The 15,422-nt window shown below is 40.2% G+C and overlaps 1 protein-coding gene across 1 annotated transcript; it reads left to right on the top strand.

The window, feature by feature from the left end:
• The first annotated feature begins 431 nt into the window (after positions 1 to 431).
• On the top strand, positions 432 to 15,161 carry ivns1abpa (influenza virus NS1A binding protein a). The gene is made up of 15 exons (XM_079831756.1): positions 432 to 594; positions 6,400 to 6,659; positions 6,886 to 7,010; positions 8,569 to 8,738; positions 8,862 to 8,937; positions 9,016 to 9,189; positions 9,279 to 9,404; positions 11,432 to 11,539; positions 12,354 to 12,480; positions 12,571 to 12,798; positions 12,872 to 12,993; positions 13,074 to 13,200; positions 13,381 to 13,512; positions 13,673 to 13,846; positions 13,925 to 15,161. Exons 3-15 carry the CDS (start codon positions 6,900 to 6,902, stop codon positions 14,179 to 14,181), a joined length of 1,932 nt encoding a protein of 643 aa, XP_079687882.1. The 5' UTR covers positions 432 to 594; positions 6,400 to 6,659; positions 6,886 to 6,899; the 3' UTR covers positions 14,182 to 15,161.
• The last annotated feature ends 261 nt before the right edge of the window (positions 15,162 to 15,422 follow it).

Raw genomic sequence — 15,422 nt, 5'->3', positions numbered from 1 at the left:
AACAAATATTTTAAAATGTATGTTTTCCCACAAGGTCAATTCACGTGTTTTTTAGAACCTCATGTTGATTTTCAGTATTTTAAGCACTTAAATTTGAATATAACCTATTTTAAAGAATTTAAGTCGTTTACTGAGGCCACATATTTTAAATAATTTTAAGAAGTTTCCCGAGGTCGCCTAGTGGACAACGCCCCTTGACGTTGACAGACTGAGCATTAAATGCCTCAAGCAAATTAGATATATGCAGAGAACGCAGGTAATTTCTGCAAAAGTAACAACAACAAAAAATTACAAAAAAAACTTGTATCAACCCAGACTAGTTTTACTAGCCTGACCTCACCTCACTGTCCGTCGGTACTTTTCCGCAGGCGGAGCTCTAGCGTGACGTCACGCGTGATACAGCTCTGTGGCTTTTGTTAAGCGCGTGCTCCAGAGTCGCTGTCACAGCTCGCTCACCGATCTAACAGTCTCTCTCAAGACAGGGTTGTACGGACGCAGAAACGTGCCATATCTATTGCTTTTGCAATATCCACAACCAACAGCTTTTAATTGACCTTAAATATGTCTACTATCGTCTACCGTCAAACAGATCAGGTAAGAATCAATCAATCTCATCAGTAATGTGTTGAAGCTTCATGCCTCTCATGTCCTCCAGGATTCTTTCATACTACGCGTTTTTTAAAGCTCTGCAACTGGAAATTATTTCCTTCTACGTTGTTATTTTATGTTACACGTACAGACACTTGTATATACTCACGCGATTGCCATATGGTGTGTGTGTTGTAATCTGGTGTGCAATCGGCAACTGCATCCGTTGCTTTCCAGAGATAGAAATGCTCGCGTGAGATCAACGTTTGCAGTCGGCAGCAAACCGTGGTATTTTTATTTTTTTTTAACGTTTTTTTTTATTATTATTGATTATTTGTTTTTAATAGTTGTGGAAATAAAGCCAGCCTGCAACGAAGCACTGTTCATTAAAATAAGTGCTTATTATTAGCAGTAATGATTACATTAACGAAATAAAGTAAATTATACTGGCCTACAAAATGAACTGGTGGTTTTACAGTTACAGTATAACGTCGCCAATTGCCATTTTATAGTATTGCGAGTGCTGAAATATTGCACATCCAATTTATTATAGTTGCATTGACCAATAGCTAATTTACACCCACTTTATTCATGTCATTTTGTTCGTTTCATTATTAAAAAAAGGCTTCATACACTTTCACATTCAGCTGCTTTGCCCTGTAAAATTTTATTGTGCTATTGTCCTGTTTATGCTAACCATGAATATAGTGTTGTCTGCTCATAATTTTAATATTTTGCCATTCTTAAAATGAAAATTCTTTATCTTGCATCTTTAAAAAAGAACAGTAAATGTCGACGAACACATGGATGAAATGAATGAAAACCAGGAACGGGACGATCTGTCAAGGTTAAAAAGAGTGACCGGTGTGGTTCATTGAAAGCAGTGCTCGTGTATTTTGACGCAGAACATACATTTTACCTCATCGTTGATCCTTTTTGTCAGGAAGATGTTAAAATAACGACCAGGTCCTACTGACCTAGTTTTGGATTTTAACTGTAGGCTTGGTCGAGGGGCTCAGAAACGTTCTGGGTTCCGTATGATGCAAGCTTCTTCATTGTGCGGGAAACGTGGGTACGAGGCGTGTTGATGGACACGTCCCCTGGCCAATCGTATCGCTCAGAATCTTACGTTCTGGCTCTGTTCTGGCCTATCAGGATTCGTGGATGTAATGGGGCGTAACCACAGAAATGTGTCAGTGCATGATTTATCGTTTGCAATTTTGCATCGATATTTTGACCGAATGTAACACGGTCTCATGCATTTTACTAGATATTTGAACATATATGTAAACTATGTATTTATGAAGGAGTTTAAATTATTTAAATTTTATTCTGCTTAGTTTTATTAAGCAGCATTTCTATAAAATGCTTTTATGGAGGTTTAAAATTCTGTAATTTGCTCATCCTCATGTTGTTCCAAACATGACTTAATTTCTTCTGTCGAAGATGAAAGGAGATGTTAGGCAAAACTAGGTGAAATATACCTTTAAGGTACCTATTTGTTTAAGGGATTTAGGCCTACAGTATATGGAAAAAACAGTTGTAGCTTTGGCAAATGCTGTGGAATTTCAGTTTGTCTGGTTATGGGTGTTATAGGTATTATTATATGCTGTCTGTCTATCTATCTATCTATCTATCTATCTATCTATCTATCTATCTATCTATCTATCTATCTATCTATCTATCTATCTATCTATCTATCTATCTATCTATCTATCTATCTATCTATCTATCTATCTATCTATCTATCTATCTATCTATCTATCTATCTATCTATCTATCTATCTATCTATCTATCTATCTATCTATCTATCTATCTATCTATCTATCTATCTATCTATCTATCTATCTATCTATCTATCTATCTATCTATCTATCTATCTATCTATCTATCTATCTATCTATCTATCTATCTATCTATCTATCTATCTATCTATCTATCTATCTATCTATCTATCTATCTATCTATCTATCTATCTATCTATCTATCTATCTATCTATCTATCTATCTATCTATCTATCTATCTATCTATCTATCTATCTATCTATCTATCTATCTATCTATCTATCTATCTATCTATCTATCTATCTATCTATCTATCTATCTATCTATCTATCTATCTATCTATCTATCTATCTATCTATCTATCTATCTATCTATCTATCTATCTATCTATCTATCTATCTATCTATCTATCCTTTCTACATACATGTAATCATTTTCACAACCCAACATTGTGTTACCACGGTAGGCGTACATCTAATTTACTGTGTTGTACACATAAAATCTCCAGGCATATTTAACAATCCCATTTACAAGTCACAGAAAGCAGCAGTTTAACTTCACATCTGCCTATGGATGACCTAAATGCCACCGCAGTGCTTCATTTGTAAGGGAAATATATGCAGCAAATGCTGTTCTCCTTAAACTACAACCTTTGTTTGTGCAATTTGATGCATATATTCAGAGAGTAGAGATAAAAGGCAGTTTTTTTTGTATATAATGATTATTTTTTATTTATTTTTAGAGATTTACTTCGTTGTTTAACAGCCTTTCCTCCATTGCATGTGGTTAATGTTCAGGAAACATTTTCTGTCTGCCACTGTGAATAAAATCAGTGTTCTGTCTCTCTCCCTTCCAAACATTCTTTCCATACGTGGTGAAGGATTATTCAATTTTCCAGCCTGTTCTCGTGCGTAAGATCAGCCGGTGGCTCTGTTAGCTCACTCCTTTAATTGTGTTCTCCCATTAACCTTTTTCCATAAAGGTTAGCATTTCATTAGAGAGGGGCAGATATAAATAAAAAAGCTAAGATAAAAACAGCAGCTTTGCTGCCCTTTGCCCTCAGAATGTAATCTATTCATTCACAAAGTAATTAAAATAATAATAATAATCAAAATGGAATAAAATAAAATACAATTCTACAAAAGTACTGCACTGTAATTATTATGATGGAGCAGTCATAATGTGTGCCCTTTCCATTTTTGTAACTAGGAGTTTAAATTTCCTAAGCTCTTCTGCTGCCTGTGGGTTTATGGAAAGAGTAGCAGTGTGTTTTAGTTTAGGCCGAGAGAGAGTAAATCACAGATTTTGGCAGGTGTTATGTAACCCCTGGAAAGGCTGCTCAGACTTTAGTGCACATCTGAATACGATTTTATGATGTACATTTTCTCCATGCTTCTTCCACAGCCTCTTATGATTTTGCACAACCATAATGTTATTGCACCCAATGCCCTTTCTACGCATTTTATGCAGATTCTACATAAGTTTATCACTGTTGTGCAAGCCATTCATGAGCTCAAAGGTACATCGTGGGATTTGTCGACTCAGTAAAAGATGCATGTTTGAGCTTATTAGCTATTCTATATGTCCAGGGCCATTCTTTAAAATCATTATTATTTGTATAGTACCAACAAGGTCATGGTCTTGATTCCTGGTAAAATTCAATCTGAATCACTTTGTTTAGAAAAATCTGGCAAATGAATAAATCTAAATGATAGCAAGCCTGTGTGTTTCTGACGCTGACTAATGTAGTTAACCTTTTTCTCAGAACTGGCTGAGTTCCCAGAGAAAGCGTGACTTGCAAGAAAGGGGTTTCATGATGGAGACCAATATAATTGTATGTGCTGCTTGTGGTCATGGGTAAACTCAGAGCGGGTTGAGCTATCTACAGTTGCATGGAAGGAACACAATGTCCTCCTTTAGCCTCAGTTTTTATTTTGTTGCATGGCCTTCAGCGATGCATTGAGTTGTTGCTCAATCTGGGTTATCTGTTGAGTACTTCTGCAGAGTCAATAGAACAACTGTTGCTGTGTGTTTCAACCCATTCTCCTCTTTCTCTCTCGCTGTTTGTCCCACGCTAACTGACTGAGCGTGCTTTTCTCTGCATGCCAGAGGGGACAAAAAAGATTATGCACAAAATGCTCTTTCAAAGTGTTTTACTGCCACCACGCATTTCAATATCGGTCCGTCTTTTTGTATTTTCAGTAATTGTGTGAGGATGCTGTGGTTGTCGGCACACAATGAACAGATTTGTGAATCCATCTGAAGCTGCGAAGCCACCGTAGGCTTTTTCTGTTGTCTGACCCGTAAATGCCCTGGTTTAAAGTATCCATTCCTGATTCCTCTCCAAGTGGACCAACGGCTCTCTGATTAAGGTCACTAGCTTGAAACTGGACAGTTCAGACTTATAAATGAGTGGAAAGTTTCACGTTTTAAGGGTTAATAACATTACTTATAACATTATATTTTAACTGTTTCACTAGACCAGGGCTGTCCAAAGTCGGTCCTGGAGGGCCACTGTCCTGCAGAGTTTAGCTCTTACTTGCCTCAACACCTGTCTGGAAGTTTCTAATATGCCTAATAAGACCTTGATTAGCAGGTACAGGTGTGTTTAATTGGGGTTGGAGCTAAACTCTGCAGGACAGTGGCCCTCCAGGAGCAGGATTGGACACCCCTGCACTAGACCCTTATGAGTCATGACTATGTGTCAAGATCAATATCTTAAAATATCAGATAATTTGACCTTTGACTGACAGGACAAGGTTAATTCAGGTTGTAAAATTAGGTGTACTCCCCAAAAACAAATCCCCAAATTAAATAGTGTATGTATAAATATATTAAAACATACTTTAAAAATACTTGTATATGTTCAATGGGTACTTTTCTTGAAATATGAAAGTTTAAAAAAAAATCACTTGTTATATTTATTTGTTTAATTTTATTTAAAATAGAGCTTTCCTTTATTGTGGATAATCTTATGACCCTTCATTGATTTTTTTTATTTATTTAGAAGGCATTTTTTTTTATAGCAGGAAAGAGTTTGGATTAACTTTAGATGTGAGATTTAATGGCATAAACTTCAGTGTTGAAGATCAGACAGTTGAAACAAAAAGGGCTTTGGTGAGAACTTCTAATAAATCATTATTTAATGCTTCCATCTTTTTACTCATCCTCAAGTGTCCCCAATTATCTTCAAGAGGAAGCATCTCTATGATGAGGTAAATTAGGGCCTAGAGTTTTCCGATTGCTGTTTTCAATAATCAGCCCCTGCGGAGGATAGAGCAGGAGTGGATGAGCAGATTATTCAAAGACCTCCACTGCCTGCTTGTAGCATTTGCGCCGACTGAGGCTGAAGTGGATAAAAGGACGTGAGTGGAAAAATACCAGCAGGTTTTCATGCAAAACACAAGGATTCCACACACTGGAGCTCATTTGTTTTCCGCTTAGCATTTTTCCGTCCCCACACAGCTGAAGCCACATCATTGTGGGAATGTGATTTAATCCATCAAAATTCCTGACAGAGTGATTTCTTGGTTATGTGACCATCCTCCGCCCATAAAGTTGGGCCATCTGCTGGCTGAAAGGGCTTTGAAAGACCTGTGGAAATTTCCGGAATCCTGCGGGTGTGGTAGAGCCATGTGGTTACTGGGGAAGGACATGGAGAGAATTTGTGTTTGGGTGTTGTAGAAATGGTCTGACCAAGGGAGGGGTTGGGCAGCTTCTTGAATTAAGTCTGGATTAATTTGAACTGTATGATGTGCAGCAGAAGTGAAGGCTGATCCTGAATAAGGCACGTGTTTAACATCATAAAAAGCAATCAATAGCGCAAAGCTGGGTCAGTCTATGATCAGCAGCGTTTCTGCCCTTGAGCAATGCCTGAACCTTTCAATTCCATTGGTTCATTCTACATCAGTATTAATTGTTGTGGCCATTGACGTTCTAGAAATAGCCATTGTGTTCCTGATATAATCCTGCTAAGTAAACGTCATTACAACCCCTTGTTTGTTTGTTTGTTATTTGTCCTGCAGGTTATAATGCACGATCAACACAGAAAAGGTTTGAGTCTATAGCCAACGGGACACGCGAGGACTTGATTGCAGTCACTCTAAGCCTGAGAGTTTGAGTCACCTCTGACCCCCTGCCGTGCCCACTGGTTGCCTGGCATTGCCTTTTCCATCCACTTCAAAGTGAAGGAAGACTTGGGCATTCCTGGTTCTTCTTCACTCGTGCCTTTTTACGGCTTTCCCAAGTAATCTATCTCTCCCAGACAAACGTCATTCGGTATTAGGTAAGCGCATGACTTATACATGAGACTTGGTGTTATGTGTGCACAATAGGATGGATTTATAGTGGTTATAGACAGCTTTTTAGCCACCATGTAAAATGAGTGATACATTGTATTTTTTTGTGTATTTGTGTGCGTGGGTGAAGTGTTTATGTAAGATACATTGTGTGGGATAGATATTTTGAGGTAAAAATTGACTCAAGTGTATTATTGTTTCACTTTTGCAAAGGCTTAATTTCCAAAATGATTCCCAACGGATATTTGATCTTTGAGGACGAAAGTTTCCTGGATTCCACCGTGGCCAAGATGAACGCCCTTAGAAAAAACGGACAGTTCTGTGATGTGAGACTTCAGGTAACACACCCTTTTTTTAACCTTATTATTCTTGGTGTCATTACGAGAAGACTGAAACATGACTCAGGGAAGAGTGTGTTTCATTAGACGCAGGTCCTGGATCTTTGAATGGCCTTTAGCTGTGTGACGTTCATTAACAGACAAAGTCAAACCCTCTGTGTTCAGAGTATTGGACTGAATGGAAGCTAAAACAAGAGATTTAAAAGTTAATTATCAAGATTAATTTCCTAAAAGACTCGCTTTTTCCAAATAGAAATATTGTAAGTGGTATCTAGATATTTCTTTTGCTATTTAATGATGCCGATAAGCAATTACTATTGCTAATAAATGTTTGGGATTTGTTCAAATCCGCATATAGCAACTAGGGATGCACCAAAATCAAAATTCTTAGCCGACGCCGAATAATAATAAAACACTTGGCCGAATTCTGAATGCGGTTTTTCTATTTTTTTATTTTTTTATTTTTTCATTTATTTTGCCAATTATTTCACCATTGCATAAATTAGCTTTTTTACTATTTTGCATTGCTTTTAAAATAAATTAAAAAAAAATTTTTTTTTACAAAACTACAATTTTAAAATATTTATTTAACACTGAACATTTTTAGCATTCCAGCAGACATTATACAAACAAAGCACAATGTAACTTAAAAAAAATAATCTTTGGCCTATTATGCCTACAGGTATCATAATCATATCAAAATCAAATTTTGTTTGTTTGTTCATGAGAGGTTTTTGCAAGCCTGTATAACTCAGCACTGAATAAAAGCTCTGGCGGTTTGAGCAGTGAGTGAAGTCTGACTAACTTAAAATATTGGCTGTTGCGTACAAGAGATCAACAACTGTCACAGCTGCAGAAACACGTTTTAAATGGATACATTTGACGTTCTACAGACACAAATATGCACTGGAGCATTTGCTTATATATTTTTACAGTATCAACTGAGGGTGCTCTTGCTTGCATTTGAGGGTGCTTAGACAATTCATTAGAACAGTGTCTGTAAACGGCCATTTCTGCATCTTTCTCGGACACTTTAAGCCTTGTTTATAGGGTGTGTGCAGCAAAAATGACGTCATCGCAGAGTGCCAAGTGGATGAGGCGCGCGCGCAGTCAGCGGAGACTCGTGCTGCGGAGCCAGACGAAAGTATAAACAAGGCTTAATGCTTCCACACTTCCGACATGTTCTGCATTGCAGCATTTCGAAGCACGCGCTGGTTGCTATATTTGATCGCGTCATCAAAAAACTCATTGTTCGGTAAAATTTATTCGGTCTTTTCACTCATTCCAAGTGCAATTTTTCCTTTTTTCAGCCAAATAATTTCGGTTGCCGAACATTCAGTGCATCTCTAATAGCAATATACTAAAAACCACAAGGAACACCTTAGAAAATGCATGGCGACATAGCAAAAACCACACAGAACACCTTAGCAACATTTGAGTGGCCAAACATTTCTGAAAATCCATATTTTCTTCAGGTTTGTAAATGAAAACAAATGGTGCCTATTTCTTGGTTACAATGCCATCGTAGACTTAACCTTTACCCTTTTTACCTCGGCAGGTATGCGGCCATGAATTGATGGCTCACCGGGCAGTGCTGGCTTGTTGCAGTCCGTACCTGTTTGAGATCTTTAACAGCGACCTGGAATCTCACGGAGTCTCCCATGTGAAGTTTGAGGATCTGGACCCTGAGGCTGTAGAGATCCTTCTCAACTACGCTTACACTGCCCAGTAAGAGACGCACAACATGCAATCAACCAATCAGGGCCATCATAGGGCACTTTTTCTACCACATAAATGGATTGCCATTAGTGGCGATCAATGATTTCTGATATTTAATGTTGCTTTCTGCAGGTTGAAGGCAGATAAAGAGCTGGTTAAGGAGGTTTACTCTGCAGCCAAACGGCTCAAAATGGACAGAGTGAAACAGGTAGGAATATTAAGCATGTGTTTGTGACAGGTTTACTTTAGATGAAGCCCTTACTGACTCTTTTGTACCTTCTTCCAGATCTGTGGTGACTACCTTCTCTCCAAGATGGATTCCCAGAGTGCCATCTCCTATCGCAATTTTGCCAGCTGTATGGGAGACGGTCGTCTGCTGGGCAAGATCGACAGCTATATCCAGGAGCATCTTCTGGACGTGTCTGAGCAAGAGGATTTTCTCAAGCTGCCACGCCTTAAAGTGAGCTGACCTTTAACCTTTCGGGTCATGTACCATTCTTGATTGCACGCTTGTGCTAAACACGCCCTTTCGTTTGGTCCGCTTTATAGTTGGAGGTGATGCTGGAGGATAACTTGACCTTGCCTAGTAATGGCAAGCTGTACTCCAAGGTGATTGGTTGGGTGCAACGCAGCCTGTGGGACAGTGGCGAACCCCTGGAGCGACTGATGGAGGAGGTCAGTACTGCGCTCCACAGTGAGCTCCTCTCTCTTCCCTCACTTTTTCCCCCTCGTAATTCATCCCATTCACAGATTTAACAGGTCCGTTCACACCAGCCATCTTAACGGTAGAGGTCGGTTGGGTTTGTTCTCTCTGCCTTCCATATATATTTTTTTGTTTTCTCTCCCCCTTGAACCACAAATCACCCCGAGCTTTTAAGAATATACATTTAGGTACAGAACGGGGCTGTTACACCCTCCGCAAAGGCGAGGTGAGCCAAACTAAAAGCCTCCTGAATGCTCAGTGCTGTGCAGTAACTGCAGCTACTCTTGTCTGCTCGCAGAGAGTGACATGGCATGTTGCCGTCCAAATGACATCTCTCTCTTCTCTAAGCAGGTGTGTGAGTGTGTGAGTGAGTGTGCGATCTTTGGGAACCAGCACTAACAGTTCTTCCTCCCCACTGATTTATCTCTCCTTAGGTTTATTAGAGCAAACATCAGCAGGATTCTCACAAGACTGAAGAAGCCAAGACTGGGGCCCTCCAGGGTAATGAGTCAGTGAATGAAAGAAAATAACAAAAGAACGAGAGGGAGCCATGGTGAAACGAGTGCTAGGCTCCTGTCTGTTAATCAAATGCACTCACCTACAGTACACAGTTCATATAAAATGACACTTCAGATCTCCAAGTATCAGTGTGTTGAACACTTCAAGACATTCGCATATGAATTCCACCTCACATATGACACCTCACACAAGTCTAACTCACATATGCATGCATTGCTTATAGCAAAGTAAATCAAAGCATGTCACACAGTTGTTCATGCACACACTTACAGGATATTCAGATGGCTGACACACTAATATGAATGGTTTATGCCACAAGGGCATTTTACATTTACACAGTATACACCTGAATATTGATTAAGTACCGATGAAAATAAAGGAAGTGAGGCATCAGCTTCATGAAAGGCTTGATAATGGCACCTACAATGTGTTTCAGCCTAAATAAAGGAAGTGGAAACTGAGTGCAGCTTAGAGGGATGTTCTCAAGTTGCTCTCAGTTCCTAGTTCCTTTTAATCTGCTTTTGGACACATTCCCAGCAGGGATGGGCACACATGCGCTGAAGTGACAGCAGCAATAATTGCATTACGTGTCTTTTTTTTTCTAATTTCTGAACATTTCACAGCAATCAATATTCAGTAAACTACAAGAAGCTACTATAGCAAATTTTTTTGATTTTCAGCGCTACCCACTAGTCCTAATCAGTTGGCGCCAGCACTGTAGACAGTCGGTAAAGGGCATCTTGAGACACGTCCTTAAAAATGTGATCCCCCATGGTGCAAGACACTTAAAAACTGTGCAACCGTGTGTTTGCCACACATGTACTCGGTTAATATCTCGAGTACGCATAGACAAAAATAACTAAATGCCCACCCGATTAAAACCGACGCAGTTTTTTTTTGTAACGTTTCAATTTATTGTACTACTTTTTTTGTCAGTTATTTGAACTGAATTTTGTATTTTATTTGGTTTTGAATTCACTTTTCCTTAAGCTTGAAGACGATCCAAGATTTTTTTTTTTTTAAATGAGGGACTCGTTTTTTTGAGCTGTAAAAGTTGAAAACAGCTAACCAGTGATGTACTGGGGTTTATGTGATGACGTCTGATTTGACTAACCCCCTCAGCTGAGAAGATGGCCGCAGGATGTCTGCTGAACATGCACTGATGAAGCTTGTTTGTTTCCTTCTCCTTCTCCAAACTTGTTGACAAATGAAGGTTCCCAAGATGCTTTGTGGCAAAAAGTATTGTGATCCACATTCTGCTGTTTTCAGTGCAGTGAAAAGTCCCGAAGATCTTCTGAAATGATCCACAGCAACACTGTGTTCGTGTCCTTAAAGAAGCTTTTTTACCAGCATCTTGCAGCGAACGAGCGCTATGGCCCTCCCATTCTTAACTTTTCTTCCTTCCCTGACCCACGTAGTTGGGTGCTCTGTTGTCATGGAGACAGCCACATGGGTTCTGTTGTCGTTGTGTGTTTTGCAGGTGCAAACGCTGTACTATTCGGCCGATCACAAGCTGCTCGATGGGAGCCTGCTTGACGGGCAGGCTGAGGTGTTCGGCACTGAGGATGACCACATCCAGTTTGTGCAGGTACACAACCAGCGCCGAGCTCTTCTCAGGCTGAGCCGAAGCAGACCCATAGCAAACGTGTAATGCAAACGTGTAATGCTAGCAGAGCAGCTGCTTTGTGTTGCTGGGCTGTTGAGTCTGAGCGTTTTGAGCTGAAGAGATCACGGTGTGTGCGTGATGAGTGTGTGGATTTGGTTTTAGTGCTGCTTATAGTGTGGCTTTACATTGGGATTAGATTAATGTAGATATAAGGTCTAAACAATATTCCAAGGTTCAGTACAAGCTCAATCAAAAGCATTTGTGGCATTATGTTGATTATCACAAAAACTAATTTCCCCAAAAAATGGAAGTGAATGGGCCAATTTGTAAATGTTAAAATACTCACTGTTCCAATAGTATAGTCACAAAATGTAAACAATATGCATGTATTACTAATCTTTAAAAGTTCCATTTTAAAAACTAATCTTCGCCTGTAAAAATGAAGATTCAAACCACATTACAGCTCAAACAATACATGTTTTAACAGAAGAATTAATGTACGTCTTTTAGAAAGTTATAAGCTTCATATTTCTGTTTTAAATCCTCTAAACATTGTCCCCATTCACTCCTATTGTAAGTACCTTACCAAATTTTTTTGTGGTAAATCAACATTATGCCACAAATACTGACGACCGAGCTTATCTTTCATTGAACTGGGAATATTCCTTTAACCTGATGTAGTCTGCTCTGATAAGTTGTTGAGTCGGGTTTACGCCTAGACGGGTCTGGGACTGTGTGAAGTTGTATGTGTGTGGACCATGGGCTCGGAGTCTGTAGCTGCACTGTGCCTTTGCAGAAGAAGCCCCTACGTGAGAACGTACACCGACAGCTGAGCACCAGCTCCTCTGGCAGCCTCTCCCCCGGATCCGCCAAACATTCCTGCAAGCAAGAGTGGAAATACATAGCTTCTGAGAAGACCACCAGTACGTCTGCACCCTTGATTTCTTCATCAGATGGTCAAGACTTTTCTGAGGTCCCTTTATGTAATCATCTTCCTCTTTCTCTCCCCACAGACAATACATACCTGTGTCTGGCTGTGTTGAACGGCATGCTGTGCGTGATATTTCTGCATGGGCGCAGCAGTCCCCAGGCCTCACCCTCGGCCACACCTTGCCTAACTAAGAGTCTGAGTTTTGAGGGCCAGCCGCTGGAAGAGGAACCGGAAAAGCTGCTGGCCCCCATGCGCTACGCTCGCTCCGGCCTGGGCATCGCTGCTTTGAGCAGCCGACTCATCGCCGCAGGTTAGTAGGCAGCATGAAGAAACTTCTGATCATCTCTCTTGCTTTTGTTAAGCAACTCTGATCTGTTGTTCAGGAGGCTACAATCGAGAGGAGTGCTTGAGGACTGTGGAATGTTACGACATGAAGGCAGACAGCTGGACTTTCATTGCTCCAATGAGGACTCCACGTGCTCGATTTCAGATGGCTGTGCTCATGGTGTGTATATGGCCAAATGTGTATTAAGAAGTACAGCCTTTGAAAGTGCTGTGAAAAAACCCTTGTTTTTATCCAATCAGGGTCAGCTTTACGTGATGGGTGGGTCCAACGGCCATTCCGATGAACTGAGTTGTGGGGAGACGTACAACCCCAGTGCTGACGAGTGGACTCAAGTGCCAGAGCTCCGGACCAATCGGTGCAATGCAGGTAAACAATTGACTTCAATTTAAAATGTTTTCCATTTATTTCAATAAAACACTATAGCTTATTGGCCGTAACATGAAAACAGTTATCCAGAATCCGTGCATCCCTTCAAGAGATTGAGTTTGTCCATTCAACACCGAGAATACAGTAGGTTTAGATTCATCAACTGTTTACTTTCTTTAGGCGTCTGCGCCCTGAACAACAAGCTGTACGTTGTTGGGGGATCAGATCCTTGCGGACAGAAAGGTCTGAAGAACTGTGACGTTTTTGACCCCATGAGCAAGGCCTGGACCAGCTGTGCCCCTTTAAACATCAGTAAGTCATGGTGACATCAAAAAATATCCCTATAATTGCTTCCACAGGGGTTTCGGGCACTTAAGAGATCACAGCTTAAGCGTACAGCAGGGATTACACTGATAAAAAGCCAGATGGATCTGCAGAAACGGTTCTCAATGTTATTTTCGTACATCTACAGGGAGGCATCAGGCCGCCGTGTGCGAGTTGGATGGCTTCATGTACGTGATCGGAGGAGCAGAATCATGGAACTGTCTGAACAGTGTGGAACGCTACAACCCAGAAAACAACACTTGGACCCTCATTGCCCCAATGAACATAGCCCGCAGAGGAGCTGGAGTGGCTGTCCATGAAGGTAAGCAAAGGACAAATTGCCAGTATATGACCATAAAGCATGCATAAGTTGACTGAAATTGGTTTTGGCCTCTCTCAGGTAAACTCTTCGTGGTGGGCGGCTTCGATGGCTCTCACGCCCTGCGTTGCGTTGAAATGTATGACCCCGCCCGCAACGAATGGAGGATGCTGGGGAGCATGAACTCGCCACGCAGCAATGCTGGTGCGGCCGTGCTCAATGATGTCATCTACGCCGTTGGCGGCTTCGATGGAAACGACTTCCTCAACTCAGTTGAGGCCTACAACCCTAAAACAGACGAGTGGAGCCCCTGTGCTGATGCCTTCAGCAATTCCTAAGAGTCAGGGGCCGGGAAACCAAATGGGGGCGGGGGGTTATCTCACTCAAACTAACAGGCTTAGTGACGTAATCGTGATTTGTGATGTCCTGTATGTATGCGGGAGGGTGGGTGGGTGGGTTTTTGAGGCGTGAGGGTGGAGCCGTTGGGTTCTTCTTCACAGGAGACACCCATGAGGCTGATTTTTCTTACAGTGTTTGGGTGGGGGTGGTCCGTTGGGGGTTGCTGAAAGCAACATTAAGCCTTTGCATATTGCATACTTTATTTTTTTTTGTTGTATATATTGTTGTTTCTCTTTTTCCATTTTAAGAAGAATGCCAACATTTATTGCACACTGAGTGTACCTTTTTGAGTTGAGTTTTGAATTTCTCAATTTTTGGCGAGTTTGAGTCAAGACAGGGATTGATTGGTTGAACCCAGTAAGGAAGTGATTCAGGTTGAATTTGTTTGCTTTAATTCGATTTTTTTTAGCTAACTTAATTTAAAGCTCCATGCGTATACAAAGCCTTATTTTACACAACATTCAAACACATGGCTTTCCTTTTTGTATCATTAGCCATGACGTAGAATTACTGTACCAATCTTTAAAGATGGCCTTTTTTATATTTTTGATACACTGCAATGTAACCAATAGATAGATGGATGAGCTAGCAGGCACAAAACACCCACGAGGTTATGAACTTTAAACAGTGCCAGTTTAGTTAAACACATACCTATAGCTGACCACGCTTTAATGCTCCTGCTCATTAAATCTTTTGTTACCATTTATTTTGTTTGACTGATTCAAACAAGTGAGACGACACTCATATACTTATTGATATCTTCTCTTTTTAATATTTTCTGTGTTTAGCAATTGGAGGCAACAAAAGACTTTTTTGGTTCCATGGTTTTGTTTTTTTTCTGGATTATTTGGCAGATAAATTCTGTACTACATTTATTATGAGCTGATAATTCCTTACTAATAAACCATTTCAGCCTGTGAAATTATTTCTGGTTTGACTTTGTTACATTATTCAGGTTGGATTACACTAGTGCTTAGTGTTTAAGTGGGTTTAGGATCAGATGAAGAGAAACACGGCAGAAGAAAATTGGATGATTTATTTCTCAGGTTGATTTTTAGATTCTTATCCAACGATCCTGCTCCCACACTCCCTTCATTCACAAATACTAACCTGTCTTAATCCTAGGCAAATCACATTAGTCGTGCTGACAGGAAGTAGGCCACAATCACAAGGTCTACAG

This window comes from Gobio gobio (genome assembly GCF_949357685.1).
Source record: "Gobio gobio genome assembly, chromosome: 12".
Taxonomy (NCBI): domain Eukaryota; kingdom Metazoa; phylum Chordata; class Actinopteri; order Cypriniformes; family Gobionidae; genus Gobio; species Gobio gobio.
Note: the sequence above shows the minus strand (reverse complement) of the source record. Positions and strands in the feature narration are given on the sequence as shown.

What these genes read in the sequence shown, in the direction of transcription:
- ivns1abpa (XM_079831756.1), top strand. Translation starts at nt 6,900, where the DNA reads ATGATTCCCAACGGATATTTGATCTTTGAGGACGAAAGTTTCCTGGAT. An exon ending in AAATGGACAGAGTGAAACAG is followed by an intron (nt 8,938 to 9,015) that starts GTAGGAATATTA and finishes ACCTTCTTCCAG; the next exon opens with ATCTGTGGTGACTACCTTCT. An exon ending in ACCACATCCAGTTTGTGCAG is followed by an intron (nt 11,540 to 12,353) that starts GTACACAACCAG and finishes GTGCCTTTGCAG; the next exon opens with AAGAAGCCCCTACGTGAGAA.